The sequence below is a fragment of the Tachysurus fulvidraco genome, chromosome 8 (assembly GCF_022655615.1).
Source record: "Tachysurus fulvidraco isolate hzauxx_2018 chromosome 8, HZAU_PFXX_2.0, whole genome shotgun sequence".
Lineage (NCBI taxonomy): Eukaryota > Metazoa > Chordata > Actinopteri > Siluriformes > Bagridae > Tachysurus > Tachysurus fulvidraco.
In genome coordinates, this window is record NC_062525.1 from 20,414,338 (window position 1) to 20,429,928 (window position 15,591).

The window sequence follows — 15,591 nt, forward strand, 5'->3', positions numbered from 1 at the left end:
AGATTTGTACAAATGAACTGCAGCACAATGTTTTCACAGTCCACACACACACACGCACACACACACAGTCCACACACACACACACACACACACACACACACAGTCCACACACACACACACACACGCACTACAGATCTCCATCAGAAGCCACTCTAGTTGCTGTTATGATTTCCCTTATGGCTTGATGCAGGCTTTTATAATTATTTATTTATTTTTCTTTTTTCTTTTTTTTTTTTTTGGTTGTTTTTTTCTCTCTGACTTTTAGCATCTTTGCTGTCTGAGTAGAGCTAGCACTCAGCCGTAATAAATAAATAATATCGAACATTTGTTTTTATTTTATCTTAAATGTAATTCTATTCCCCTGCATTAGTTGTGTTCTGGTTGCTTAATGTAAAATGAGTTGTTTGGGGTTTTGTGTATTGATTTTGTTGAGGTTGTGTGTGGTGTCATGTTTTGTATATGTCTCGTCTTCTGTAGTCTGTTATCAGGGCTGATGGGATTCAAATCCCTTGGGGAAGGGCACAGGACCGCGGGGCTGGGCTAGCATTAGCTCACGTGTGTGTGTGTGTGTGTGTGTGTGTCTTCAGCTCCTGCGCAGCTCGTTGGTGAATAACAGAACGCAGGCGAAGGTGGCAGAGGAGTTGGGGATGCAGGAGTACGCAATAACAAACGACAAGACCAAACGACCTGTTGCTCTGCGCACAAAAACACTCGCTGACCTGCTGGAGTGTGAGTTTCTGTTTGTGTGTGCGTGTGTGTGTGCATGTGTGTGTGTGTGTGTGTGTGTGTGTGTGTGTGTGTGTGTGTGTGTGTGTGTGTGTGTGTGTGTGTGTGTGTGTGTGTGTGTGTGTGTGTTAGATGTCTTCTATTGTTTGTAAAGGTAAATAAAAAGCTGGGTTGGATAACATGAAAATGAAATCACTGCCAAGTACACACAGACCCACACACTGACTGAATCTTTGTAGACTCTTTCATCTCTTATACAGTCCTTCATTCACACACACACACACACACACACACACACACACACACACACACACACACACACACAAAAGATTTCAGTCAACTGAAAGCACCAGAGAAATCAATCAGATCCAGTGTGTGTGGGTTGTGTGTGTGTGGGTGGGGTTGGGGGGGTTGGGGGGGTGTCCCAGCAGCCAGTGTGTGTCTATGGTTTGTGTGTTGTGTCTGTAGTGTGTGTCCCAGCAGCCAGTGTGTGCGTGTGTGTGTTTGTGGCCTGGAGCGACAGAGCGATGAATGATGACGAAGTCTCTCCTCTCACACACTCACACACGACCTGAATATTTCAGCAAGTAAAGAGATTTCAGAGAGAAAAAAAAAAGTATGCAGAGAGAGAGAGAGAAACACACCGAGACGGAAGCATACGGACCTGACCGAAGTGACAAACACACTTTATCTCTTTTGTGAAGAGAGGGAGTAGGAAGGTGAGAGAGAGAGAGAGAGAGAGAGAGAGAGAGAGAGAGAGAAAGAAAAGAGAAAGAGAAATGGAACAGAATTCAAGAACGATTTCTAGAAGTAAACGGAGACAAAGTGACCATGAGAGTGGACAGATGAAGAGTGACCTTGACCCAGAGCTAGACTACTAACACTAGGCTGTAGACCACCACCTTTAAGGCTGTAGACCACCACCTTTAAGGCTGTAGACCACCACCTTTAAGGCTGTAGACCACCACCTTTAAGGCTGTAGACCACCACAATCCAACACACTTACTGATAAAGACTGGAATGAAAGCCAAACCAGAATATAGAGCCCTGGATCAGAATATAATGAAGAAGGACCAGGCTATAGCAGTAAATAACAGGATTTAATCTGGTCATGTTACTCTGGTCCGGGTGAAAAAGACCCAGACCTGTTCTATATTCAACAAGATGCAAGAAAGTTCTGTGTAACAAGATCTAAATTAAGCTCCGGACTCTGAGGAGCATGACCTAGACCAAGCTCTGAGCATTGAGACCCAGACCAAGCTCTGAGTTTGAAACAGACCGAGCTCTGAGAAGCATGAGAGACAGACCGAGCTCTGAGGAGCATTGAGAGACAGACCGAGCTCTGAGGAGCATGAGAGACAGACAGAGCTCTGAGGAGCATGAGAGACAGACAGAGCTCTGAGGAGCATGAGAGACAGACGGAGCTCTGAGGAGCGTTGAGAGACAGACGGAGCTCTGAGGAGCGTTGAGAGACAGACGGAGCTCTGAGGAGCGTTGAGAGACAGACCAAGCTCTGAGGAGCATGAGAGACAGACCGAGCTCTGAGGAGCATGAGAGACAGACGGAGCTCTGAGGAGCATGAGAGACAGACGGAGCTCTGAGGAGCGTTGAAAGACAGACGGAGCTCTGAGGAGCGTTGAGAGACAGACGGAGCTCTGAGGAGCATGAGAGACAGACGGAGCTCTGAGGAGCATGAGAGACAGACCGAGCTCTGAGGAGCATGAGAGACAGACCGAGCTCTGAGGAGCATGAGACCCAGACCGAGCTCTGAGGAGCATGAGACCCAGACCGAGAGACAGACCGAGCTCTGAGGAGCATGAGAGACAGACGGAGCTCTGAGGAGCATGAGAGACAGACCGAGCTCTGAGGAGCGTTGAGAGACAGACGGAGCTCTGAGGAGCGTTGAGAGACAGACCGAGCTCTGAGGAGCATTGAGAGACAGACCGAGCTCTGAGGAGCATGAGACCCAGACCGAGCTCTGAGGAGCATGAGACCCAGACCGAGAGACAGATCGAGCTCTGAGGAGCATGAGAGACAGACCGAGCTCTGAGGAGCATGAGACCCAGACCGAGCTCTGAGGAGCATGAGACCCAGACCGAGAGACAGACCGAGCGCTGAGGAGCATGAGAGACAGACCGAGCTCTGAGGAGCGTTGAGAGACAGACGGAGCTCTGAGGAGCGTTGAGAGACAGACGGAGCTCTGAGGAGCGTTGAGAGACAGACCGAGCTCTGAGGAGCATGAGAGACAGACCGAGCTCTGAGGAGCATGAGAGACAGACCGAGCTCTGAGGAGCATTGAGAGACAGACAGAGCTCTGAGGAGCATGAGAGACAGACGGAGCTCTGAGGAGCGTTGAGAGACAGACGGAGCTCTGAGGAGCGTTGAGAGACAGACGGAGCTCTGAGGAGCGTTGAGAGACAGACGGAGCTCTGAGGAGCATGAGAGACAGACGGAGCTCTGAGGAGCATGAGAGACAGACGGAGCTCTGAGGAGCATGAGAGACAGACGGAGCTCTGAGGAGCGTTGAGAGACAGACGGAGCTCTGAGGAGCGTTGAGAGACAGACGGAGCTCTGAGGAGCATGAGAGACAGACCGAGCTCTGAGGAGCATGAGAGACAGACCGAGCTCTGAGGAGCATGAGACCCAGACCGAGCTCTGAGGAGCATGAGACCCAGACCGAGAGACAGACCGAGCTCTGAGGAGCATGAGAGACAGACCGAGCTCTGAGGAGCATGAGAGACAGACCGAGCTCTGAGGAGCATGAGAGACAGACCGAGCTCTGAGGAGCATGAGACCCAGACCGAGCTCTGAGGAGCATGAGACCCAGACCGAGAGACAGACCGAGCTCTGAGGAGCATGAGAGACAGACGGAGCTCTGAGGAGCATGAGAGACAGACGGAGCTCTGAGGAGCATGAGAGACAGACGGAGCTCTGAGGAGCGTTGAGAGACAGACCGAGCTCTGAGGAGCATTGAGAGACAGACCGAGCTCTGAGGAGCATGAGACCCAGACCGAGCTCTGAGGAGCATGAGACCCAGACCGAGAGACAGACCGAGCTCTGAGGAGCATGAGAGACAGACCGAGCTCTGAGGAGCATGAGACCCAGACCGAGCTCTGAGGAGCATGAGACCCAGACCGAGAGACAGACCGAGCTCTGAGGAGCATGAGAGACAGACCGAGCTCTGAGGAGCGTTGAGAGACAGACCGAGCTCTGAGGAGCGTTGAGAGACAGACGGAGCTCTGAGGAGCGTTGAGAGACAGACGGAGCTCTGAGGAGCATGAGAGACAGACCGAGCTCTGAGGAGCATGAGAGACAGACCGAGCTCTGAGGAGCATGAGACCCAGACCGAGCTCTGAGGAGCATGAGACCCAGACCGAGCTCTGAGGAGCATGAGACCCAGACCGAGAGACAGACCGAGCTCTGAGGAGCATGAGAGACAGACGGAGCTCTGAGGAGCATGAGAGACAGACGGAGCTCTGAGGAGCGTTGAGAGACAGACGGAGCTCTGAGGAGCGTTGAGAGACAGACGGAGCTCTGAGGAGCGTTGAGAGACAGACCGAGCTCTGAGGAGCATGAGAGACAGACGGAGCTCTGAGGAGCATTGAGAGACAGACGGAGCTCTGAGGAGCATTGAGAGACAGACGGAGCTCTGAGGAGCATTGAGAGACAGACGGAGCTCTGAGGAGCATTGAGAGACAGACGGAGCTCTGAGGAGCATTGAGAGACAGACGGAGCTCTGAGGAGCATTGAGAGACAGACGGAGCTCTGAGGAGCATTGAGAGACAGACGGAGCTCTGAGGAGCATTGAGAGACAGACGGAGCTCTGAGGAGCATTGAGAGACAGACGGAGCTCTGAGGAGCATTGAGAGACAGACGGAGCTCTGAGGAGCATTGAGAGACAGACCGAGCTCTGAGGAGCATTGAGAGACAGACCGAGCTCTGAGGAGCATTGAGAGACAGACCGAGCTCTGAGGAGCATTGAGAGACAGACCGAGCTCTGAGGAGCATGAGACCCAGACCGAGCTCTGAGGAGCATGAGACCCAGACCGAGAGACAGACCGAGCTCTGAGGAGCATGAGAGACAGACCGAGCTCTGAGGAGCATTGAGAGACAGACCGAGCTCTGAGGAGCATGAGACAGAGACAGACCGAGCTCTGAGGAGCATGAGACCCAGACCGAGCTCTGAGGAGCATGAGACCCAGACCGAGAGACAGACCGAGCTCTGAGGAGCATGAGAGACAGACGGAGCTCTGAGGAGCATTGAGAGACAGACCGAGCTCTGAGGAGCATTGAGAGACAGACCGAGCTCTGAGGAGCATTGAGAGACAGACCGAGAGACAGACCGAGCTCTGAGGAGCATTGAGAGACAGACCGAGCTCTGAGGAGCATTGAGAGACAGACCGAGCTCTGAGGAGCATTGAGAGACAGACCGAGCTCGGAGGAGCATTGAGAGACAGACCGAGCTCGGAGGAGCATTGAGAGACAGACCGAGCTCGGAGGAGCATTGAGAGACAGACTGAGCTCTGAGGAGCATGAGAGACAGACCGAGCTCTGAGGAGCATGAGACCCAGACCGAGAGACAGACCGAGCTCTGAGGAGCATGAGAGACAGACGGAGCTCTGAGGAGCATGAGAGACAGACGGAGCTCTGAGGAGCATGAGAGACAGACGGAGCTCTGAGGAGCATTGAGAGACAGACCGAGCTCTGAGGAGCATTGAGAGACAGACCGAGCTCTGAGGAGCATTGAGAGACAGACCGAGAGACAGACCGAGCTCTGAGGAGCATTGAGAGACAGACCGAGCTCTGAGGAGCATTGAGAGACAGACCGAGCTCTGAGGAGCATTGAGAGACAGACCGAGCTCTGAGGAGCATTGAGAGACAGACCGAGCTCGGAGGAGCATTGAGAGACAGACCGAGCTCGGAGGAGCATTGAGAGACAGACCGAGCTCGGAGGAGCATTGAGAGACAGACTGAGCTCTGAGGAGCATGAGAGACAGACCGAGCTCTGAGGAGCATGAGAGACAGACTGAGAGACAGACCAAGCTCTGAGGAGCATTGAGAGACAGACCGAGCTCTGAGGAGCATGAGAGACAGACCGAGCTCTGAGGAGCATGAGAGACAGACCGAGAGACAGACCGAGCTCTGAGGAGCATGAGAGACAGACCGAGCTCTGAGGAGCATGAGAGACAGACCGAGCTCTGAGGAGCATGAGAGACAGACCGAGAGACAGACCGAGCTCTGAGGAGCATGAGAGACAGACCGAGCTCTGAGGTGCATGAGAGACAGACCGAGCTCTGAGGAGCATGAGAGACAGACCGAGCTCTGAGGAGCATGAGAGACAGACCGAGCTCTGAGGAGCATGAGAGACAGACCGAGCTCTGAGGAGCATGAGAGACAGACCGAGCTCTGAGGAGCATGAGACCCAGACCGAGCTCTGAGGAGCATGAGACCCAGACCGAGCTCTGAGGAGCATGAGACCCAGACCGAGCTCTGAGGAGCATGAGACCCAGACCGAGCTCTGAGGAGCATGAGACCCAGACCGAGCTCTGAGGAGCATGAGACCCAGACCGAGCTCTGAGGAGCATGAGACCCAGACCGAGCTCTGAGGAGTGTGAGTAGTGTTTTTAGTAATGAGACCCTAGTGAGCTATAAAGAGTGTGACCCAAACCAAGCTCTGGGCAGGTGTAAGAAGATTGCAGAAAATTCAGTCAGAGACTAAATGACTAAGACCTCCCCCATTTTCACCCAATTTGGATATTTTCCACCCTCTCGGCCAACACCCTTCATCTATAGCAGCTACAAACTAGAGGAGAGTGATGGCAACCACGATGTCTCCGCTTCTCCCATTTCATCTCAAGGCAGAGTAACACTGGAGGAGAGAGGACGCCCCTCCCACCCAGAGAGCATGGACAGTTTTGTTCTAATGGACTTCTGATTGTGGCATCATTGTTGGATGTTATGGAGCATCCTTTTCCAAGGAGCCACATGAGAGCTCTCTGAGTAATTCTAACCAGTCCCAGACTATTAAGAAAACGATATCCTTAAGTGGTTTATTGGTTCTGTACTCACCATCTTTATATCAGCAATGATAAAATGATATACAATGTTAATGTAATTATAACTTTTTCCTCTTTTTTTCCCCCCCCAGCTTTCATTGCGGCACTTTACATAGACAAAGACCTCGAGTACGTTCACACATTCATGAACGTCTGCTTCTTCCCGAGATTAAAGGTACGTTCACGTCGTTAGTAAGCAACAATGCAAATACTTTCCCTCTTTCTCTAAATTAAAATGATATCGGAACCTTCTTCTGCAGCCTTCTTCAGCAAGGTACAGTAGGTATAGTTGCCCATCATCACAGGAACCTTTAAAGCTACTGATCCCAGAGTCTTTGCTCTTGGAACAAGTAGGATGGTGCTTGGCCTACTGATTAACCCTGATTGGTCAAACAGGATCTCTGCAGAACGTTTAACCATGCAGAATGATTAATAGTGATAGTGAAAGTGACCTGACATACGGCTAAGCACGGTGACCCATACTCAGAATTCGTTCTCTGCATTTAACCCATCCAAAGTGCACACACACACACCGTAAACACACACCCGGAGCAGTGGGCAGCCATTTATGCTGCGGCTCCTGGGGAGCGGTTGGGGGTTCGGTGCCTTTGCTGAAGGGCCGTGTGGTTGCCGGCCTCGAGACTGGAACCCACAACCTTAGGGTTAGGAGTCAAACTCTCTAACCATTAGGCCACGACAAACACACCGCCACAAAGCCCATGGCCGAAAAAAGAAAAAGAAAAAAACCTTCATTTATTTATTTGTTTGTTTATTTGTTTGTTTATTTATTTATTTATTGGTGCTCACGATTGGGCTTTTTATTCAGCTGAAGAAGGTACCCTATTTTACAGGTACCTGTAATTTGCAGTTACAAGTTAGTTCGCATTTGATGTTACTTGCTTGGGAAATAATTCATTATTGGTGACACTTTTTCCTCATTAGCTTATAGATTATTACTGAAATTTCTTGGTGCATCACTAAGTCTAAATAATACAGTAACTGTGCTTCATTCCTGTTGAGAGGTGGGTGGAGAAGACGCATCTATGATCTAGAGAACAGTTAGAACATTTTCCTTTCCTTTCCCTTTTTTTTTTTTTTAGCCTGGCCTGGATTTACATTCATACACATTTCTCTCTCTCTCTCTCTCTCTCTCTCTCTCTCTCTCTCTCTCTCTCTCTCTCTCTCTCTCTCTCTGACACACAAACACACACTCTCTTTCTTGCTAGTCCATGCTAATTGCTTGTCTGTCGAACGTCTCTGGAGACAGAAGGACGGAAGTTCAGACCGACATCGCCATGACCCCGATTTCCATTTATGAGCAAAAGCGACAGGGAGAGAAAGATGTGTCCATTTCTCCTTCAGGGAAAAAAAGGAAGACTTTATCCTTTTTTCTCCTCCTCCTCTAATGGGGGAAGAGATGGGAAGAAGGTCAATGGTGTCCATCCATCGTGAAAACTTGACAACTTCCTTTCGAACAATGAGAACACACCAGGGGCTGGAAAGAAAGTAGGAATGAAGGACAAAGGGCCGAGCGTGTGAAGGTTGCAACAAGTATTAGGGGCGTACGGGGATAAGATAGACAGAGAGGAGAATTGGGGATGGTGTGACCTTCCCAAAGTTATTTCCGATTAAGCTGAGAAAGAAAGATGAATAATAAATATAAGTCATGAAAGAAAGAGTAGGTAAGGGAGAACCGAGACTAAGGGAGGTTGTAGTAATGAAGGGATTTGGAAAAGGAGAGGTTTTAGAAAAGTAGAGGAAGGAACGGAGAGATGGTGGGTTTGGAGAGATGTATGGGGTTAAAGTAAGGAAGAGCTAGATGGACAAGTTAAAGGTTTGGGGAGGTGGGGGGTTGAAAATGGGTTGTAGTGAGCGAGAGATGGTGGGGTTGAAGTGAGAAAGAGATGGAAGGATTGGAGAAATGGAGGGATTGAGAAATGTAGGTGTGAAGTGAGGTAGAGATGGAAGTATTGGAGAGATGGAACTGTTGAAAAGATGCTGGGTTTGGAGACATGGAGGGGTTGAAGTGAGGAAGAGATGGAGGGATTGGAGATAAGTAGAAAGGTGGGGGTGAAAACACAACAAATATAAATATAGTTATTATTAAATAAAAACAATATTAAAATTGCACGAAAAAGGAAGAAATGCAACAGGAGGAAGAATAAAAGAATAGAAGCGATATAAAGATGGAGAGATGAAGAAGCAGAAAGGAACAGATTTAGATATAAGTACAAGGAGAAATAAAGATGAAGAGGAGAGATGTAACAGGAAGAAGGAGCGGCGATGGGACGATGGTGAGATTAGAGGGGGGGAAAGGTGTAAAGTGATGAGAGAAGAAGCTGGAAATGGTGAGAGCTGCAGATCATTTCAGATTCAATGAGGCAGAAAAGAAATAAAATATCAAAAGCAAAGGCAGTCAGGAAAGAAGGGAGAAGGCTGAGGTGAGACGGAGGGATACGAGAGGAAGAAAGAGAGAATCAGGGGGAGAAAAATATGCAATTTGATTGAAGGCAGAGGATAAATGGAAATGAGCAAAAACAAAGAATGGACAGAGCAAGGAAGGTGGAAAAAGAAGAAAAGAATAAAAAGAAAAATCTAATTAAAAAGGTGAGAAATAACAGAATAAATAAAATATATATAAAAGAAAGAATTCTGAGTAGAAAGTGAAATAATAGAAAGGCAAAGAAAAATGACAAAGAGCGAAAGAAAAAAGAAGACGAGCGTTAAAGACCAAAATATGAAAGTGTGTGTGTGTGTGTGTGTGTGTGTGTGTGTGTGTGTGTGTGTGTGTGTGTGTGTGTGTGTGTGTTTACAGGAGTTTATCCTGAATCAGGACTGGAATGATCCGAAGTCTCAGCTCCAGCAGTGCTGCCTCACGCTGCGAACCGAGGGCAAGGAGCCTGATATCCCGCTCTACAAGTATACACTCGCTTTTCTCTCTTATCTCGCTCCCTACTCCTTAATAACTACACCTTGCTCCCTACACCCTGTTCCTACACCAGCTCCCTACATCTCGTCCCTACACCCTGTTCCTACACCAGCTCCCTACACCCTGTTCCTACACCAGCTCCCTACACCCTGTTCCTACACCAGCTCCCTACATCTCGTCCCTACACCCTGTTCCTACACCAGCTCCCTACACCCTGTTCCTACACCAGCTCCCTACATCTCGTCCCTACACCCTGTTCCTACACCAGCTCCCTACACCCTGTTCCTACACCAGCTCCCTACATCCCGTCCCTACACCCCGTCCCTACACACTGCTCCCTACACCATGCTCCTTACACCTTGCTAACTACACCATGCTCCCTACACCCTGTTCCTACACCCCGCTCCTACACCAGCTCCCTACACCAGCTCCCTACACCATGCTCCCTACACCAGCTCCCTACACCATGCTCCCTACACCAGCTCCCTACACCCCGCTCCTACACCAGCTCCCTACACCATGCTCCCTACACCCCGTTCCTACACCAGCTCCCTACACCATGCTCCCTACACCCCGTTCCTACACCATGCTCCCTACACCCCGTTCCTACACCAGCTCCCTTCACCATGCTCCCTACACCCCGTTCCTACACCAGCTCCCTACACCCTGCTCCCTACACCTCGCTCCTACACCAGCTCCCTACACCATGCTCCCTACACCATGCTCCCTACACCCCGTTCCTACACCATGCTCCCTACACCCCGCTCCTACACCAGCTCCCTTCACCATGCTCCCTACACCCCGCTCCCTTCACCATGCTCCCTACACCCCGTTCCTACACCAGCTCCCTACACCCTGCTCCCTACACCTCGCTCCTACACCAGCTCCCTACACCATGCTCCCTACACCATGCTCCCTACACCCCGTTCCTACACCATGCTCCCTACACCCCGCTCCTACACCAGCTCCCTACACCATGCTCCCTACACCCCGTTCCTACACCAGCTCCCTACACCATGCTCCCTACACCCCGTTCCTACACCATGCTCCCTACACCCCGTTCCTACACCATGCTCCCTACACCCCGTTCCTACACCAGCTCCCTTCACCATGCTCCCTACACCCCGTTCCTACACCAGCTCCCTACACCCTGCTCCCTACACCTCGCTCCTACACCAGCTCCCTACACCATGCTCCCTACACCATGCTCCCTACACCCCGTTCCTACACCATGCTCCCTACACCCCGCTCCTACACCAGCTCCCTTCACCATGCTCCCTACACCCCGCTCCCTTCACCATGCTCCCTACACCCCGTTCCTACACCAGCTCCCTACACCCTGCTCCCTACACCTCGCTCCTACACCAGCTCCCTACACCATGCTCCCTACACCATGCTCCCTACACCCCGTTCCTACACCATGCTCCCTACACCCCGCTCCTACACCAGCTCCCTTCACCATGCTCCCTACACCCCGCTCCCTACACCATGCTTCCTACACCCCGTCCCTACACCAGCTCCCTACACCCCGTCCCTACACCATGCTCCCTACACCCCGTCCCTACACCAGCTCCCTACACCCGTCCCTACACCATGCTCCCTACACCTTGCTAACTACACCCCGTCCCTACACCATGCTCCCTACACCATGCTCTCTACACCACGCTCTCTACACCTTGCTAACTACACCAGCTCCCTACACCCCGTCCCTACACCACGCTCTCTACACCTTGCTAACTACACAAGCTTCCCACACCTTGCTTCCTACACCCTGTTCCTACACCATGCTCCCTACACCACGCTCTCTACACCTTGCTAACTACACAAGCTTCCCACACCTTGCTTCCTACACCCTGTTCCTACACCATGCTCCCTACACCCCGCTCCTACACCAGCTCCCTTCACCATGCTCCCTACACCCCGCTCCCTACACCATGCTTCCTACACCCCGTCCCTACACCAGCTCCCTATACCCCGTCCCTACACCATGCTCCCTACACCCCGTCCCTACACCAGCTCCCTACACCCCGTCCCTACACCATGCTCCCTACACCTTGCTAACTACACCCCGTACCTACACCATGCTCCCTACACCATGCTCTCTACACCACGCTCAATACACCTTGCTAACTACACCAGCTCCCTACACCCCGTCCCTACACCACGCTCTCTACACCTTGCTAACTACACCAGCTCCCTACACCCCGTCCCTACACCACGCTCTCTACACCTTGCTAACTACACAAGCTTCCCACACCTTGCTTCCTACACCCTGTTCCTACACCATGCTCCCTACACCATGCTCCCTACACCATGCTCCCTACACCACGCTCCCTACACCACGCTCCCCACACCAACTCCCTACACCACGCTCTCTACACCTTGCTAACTACACAAGCTCCCTACACCCCGCTCCCTACACCTTGCTAACTATACCAGCTCCCTACACCCCGCTCCCTACACCTTGCTAACTACACCAGCTCCCTACACCTTGCTAACTACACCAGCTCCCTACACCTTGCTAACTACACCAGCTCCCTACACCAGCTCCCTACACCTTGCTAACTACACCAGCTCCCTAAACTAGCTCCCTAAACTCTCACTACGCTCACTCTTTACAGTGGCACTACACATGCTCCTTACATTCACTCCCTACACTCTCCACATGTTCGCTACACACTCACTACACTCTCTCCAATCACTCCTCTTCCTTTCTTCCTTTCTTCTCTTTCTCTCTTCTAATCACCTTGGATAATGGATTGTGTTAAAGCTTTGACATTGCTGTGAGTTGCAGGAGTTGAGCTGTAATCCGATGGTAATTACATCCTAATTGGATGAACACTGTAGGAATTACTGCACTTTTTTTTTTTATATATAATTGGCCAGTTGCTCAGCTCTTCCAGCTGTGCCAGGTGTGTCTTATTGCCTCATTTTACTTACAAGTGAGCCGATCAACGGGTTAATTTCATGTGTAACCCTTTTCCATTTCATAATCTGTTGCTGTTATCTTTAATCATCATTATTCATTCATTCATTTTCTACCGCTTTTATCCGAACTACCTCGGGTCACGGGGAGCCTGTGCCTATCTCAGGCGTCATCGGGCATCAAGGCAGGATACACCCTGGACGGAGTGCCAACCCATTGCAGGGCACACACACACACACTCATTCACTCACACACTACAGACAATTTTTCCAGAGATGCCAATCAACCTACCATGCATGTCTTTGGACCGGGGGAGGAAACCGGAGTACCCGGAGGAAACCCCCGAGGCACGGGGAGTACATGCAAACTCCACACACACAAGGCGGAGGCAGGAATCGAACCCCCAACCCTGGAGGTGTGAGGCAAACGTGCTAACCACTAAGCCACCATGCCCCCCATTATTATTATTATTATTATTATTATTATTAATAGAACCCTCACTTCCCATGTAGGCTAAAAAATCCAAACAAAGACAGTCAGAGAGATGATGGGAAAGGGGTAGCTGAGGCCAGATCAAGCAGCTGGTGCATTCTTCAAAAGAAAGAAAGCACCGGTGAGCTCAGGAACAAAAAAGCTTGGTAGACCACGGAGAACATCTGTGGTGGATGAGAGAAGAAGAAAAAAAACCTCTTGATTTCACCAAATAATGAAATGCAGGCAGATCTGTATCAAAGTCAACAATCGAGAGATTTCACCAGAGAAAATACCAGAGGATTTACCGCAATATCCAAGTCTCAGAATCTCTGAAGTGTTTAAGGCTGAATTATTCTCTCCGCTTCACACAAAGACTCCAGACCTCGTTGGGTGACACTCACAGTGCAGATGACCCGAAGCAATACTTTGAAAGCAACCCAAGAACTTTTTTTTTTTTTTTTTTTTTAAACAAAGTGTTAAAGGAATATTCTGCAATAGCCAAATCAATCTCGTGCCCTGAATCCGGTTTCACTTGCTGGAGGCAAAACCGGAGACCAGACGCCGGAGGAACAAGCAGGGATCACTAGCAGATCAACACCGGGGGAGAAACACAGTGTCTGGGGAGGTCTGGGGGTCGATTAGTTCTGGTCCCGTGAGGTAGAACTATAACTTTGTCCATGTCCAAATGTTCGTGTCCCTGGCTAGTTCTATTATCCTGACTAAAGTCCTCCACAAGCGCGGACAGGAAATGTCACTGACTCCCCTTGAGCTACTGTGAACTTTGTTCCTCGTCTTACTTCCCCTCTCTCACATACACTCTCTCTCTCTCTCTCTCTCTCTCTCTCTCTCTCTCTCTCTCTCTCTCTCTCACTGTTTCTCTCGCTCTCTGATTTTCATCTCGTCTTTTCTCTCTGTCCCCCTGCAGGACGCTGCAGACAGTCGGCCCGTCTCACGCTCGCACCTACACGGTGGCTGTGTACTTTAAAGGAGAGAGAATCGGCTGTGGGAAAGGGCCAAGGTAAGACGCTTATCGGGGGTCACTGCTGTCCCTCAGTCTGCTGAGGGCGGAGTTATGAGGCAGGGTGAGGGTTATGACAACGCTACTGAATGGATGGACAGGAAATGATGTCACTGGGATGGGTAAAAGAAGCAAAAAAGTGAGGGAGAGGAAAACACGTCCATTTAACACTGTCTTTTTCCATGCAGTATACAACAGGCTGAGATGGGAGCCGCCATGGACGCGCTGGAGAAATGTAAGCTCCTCCTCCTCTTTCTTCAGCTCCGATTTTACTTCCATCTTCAGCATTTTCTTTCCCTCTGTCTTCATCTCTGCCTCCTTCTCTTTTTTCAGTGCCTTTCTCCTCCTTTTTCTTCATCTTTTTCATTTGCTTCAGTTACTTCTTTATCTCCTTCAGCTCCTTTTCCTGCTTCTTCTTCCTCTTCCTCTTCCTTTTCCTCTTCCGCTATAGCATTCTTTTTTCCCCCATCTTCTTTTCATTCTCCTCCTTGTCCTTCTTATTTTTTTCTTATATCTTTTTTTTCCTTCTCCCCTTTCAGCTCCTCTTTTATTCTGTACCTTTTGTGGCTACTCTTTCTTCTTCTCATTCTTCATCATCTATCTCCCTTTTCTCCTCCTCATTCTTCTCGTTTTTTGTCTCCTCCTCCTCCTTCTTCAATTCCCCCTACTCCTCCTTCTTCAGCTTTTCTTTCTCCTTCACCGTCTCTGTTTGCACATAATTCTTCTTCTTTTGCCTCTTCATCTCCTCCTCCTCCTCCTCCTCTTCCCATCATGTCCTGCAGCCATATTGCTAAATAGCATCTGCTCTGAGCGAGTGTGAAGAAATAAAAACACGCTGCAGAATTGCAGGTTTCAGCATCACAGCTTGAGGAAACAGATGAGTCATCTCTCTCTCTCTCTCTCTCTCTCTCTCTCTCTCTCTCTCTCTCTCTCTCTGTCTTTCACCTTCTGATTCTATTGTTTCTCTCTTGTTTTCTTTCTCGCTCTCACTGCAGTTGTCAGGTTGATTGATATTTGCTCATTGCTGTTAAATGATCACCTGCCCCCCCCCCCTTTTCATGGGAATAAATTAGCAATGCTTTCTTTAAAAAGGTCAGCTGACTTTAATCTCGTTTTCTCCTGTGCCACTCTTCTCTCCATCTTCTCTCACTCATCTTTCATTCTTTTCTGTTCCATTCTTCTCTTTCTCTCTCTCTCTCTCTCTCTCTCTCTCTCTCTCTCTCTCTCTCTCTCTCTCTCTCTCTCTCTCTCTCCCTAAATTCTCTTTCTGTTTCTTCACCTTGATTTTGTCCTACTCCTCTCTCTTGTTCACTCTTCTCTCGCTCTCTCTCTCTCTCTCACACACACACACACACTCACACTGCTAGTCTCTCAATCCGCTGTCTCACTCGTATGTCTCTATCCTGTCTCTTAGAGATATCTCACGTCTGCCTCACACTTAGCTCTCATGTCCCTTACTCAC

At 50.0% G+C, this 15,591-nt stretch overlaps 2 protein-coding genes across 5 annotated transcripts in view; both read left to right on the forward strand.

The window, feature by feature from the left end:
• drosha (drosha ribonuclease III) overlaps nucleotides 1–15,591 on the forward strand; it is a 57,998-nt gene that overhangs the window by 41,060 nt on the left and 1,347 nt on the right. For 3 of the 4 annotated variants that reach the window (XM_047817356.1, XM_047817355.1, XM_027176826.2), the window contains exons 26-30: nucleotides 588–729; nucleotides 6,875–6,957; nucleotides 9,598–9,701; nucleotides 14,037–14,129; nucleotides 14,318–14,364. In XM_047817356.1, coding sequence (XP_047673312.1) covers nucleotides 588–729; nucleotides 6,875–6,957; nucleotides 9,598–9,701; nucleotides 14,037–14,129; nucleotides 14,318–14,364 — 469 coding nt within the window. Of the gene's footprint in view, nucleotides 1–587; nucleotides 730–6,874; nucleotides 6,958–8,008; nucleotides 9,332–9,597; nucleotides 9,702–14,036; nucleotides 14,130–14,317; nucleotides 14,365–15,591 lie in introns of those variants that run through there. The other variant, XM_047817357.1, reaches the window with a different exon arrangement.
• LOC125145330 (extensin-like) lies at nucleotides 9,711–11,691 on the forward strand. Its single transcript, XM_047817373.1, has one exon. The coding sequence runs from the start codon at nucleotides 10,085–10,087 to the stop codon at nucleotides 11,528–11,530; it is 1,446 nt and encodes a 481-aa protein (XP_047673329.1). The 5' UTR covers nucleotides 9,711–10,084; the 3' UTR covers nucleotides 11,531–11,691.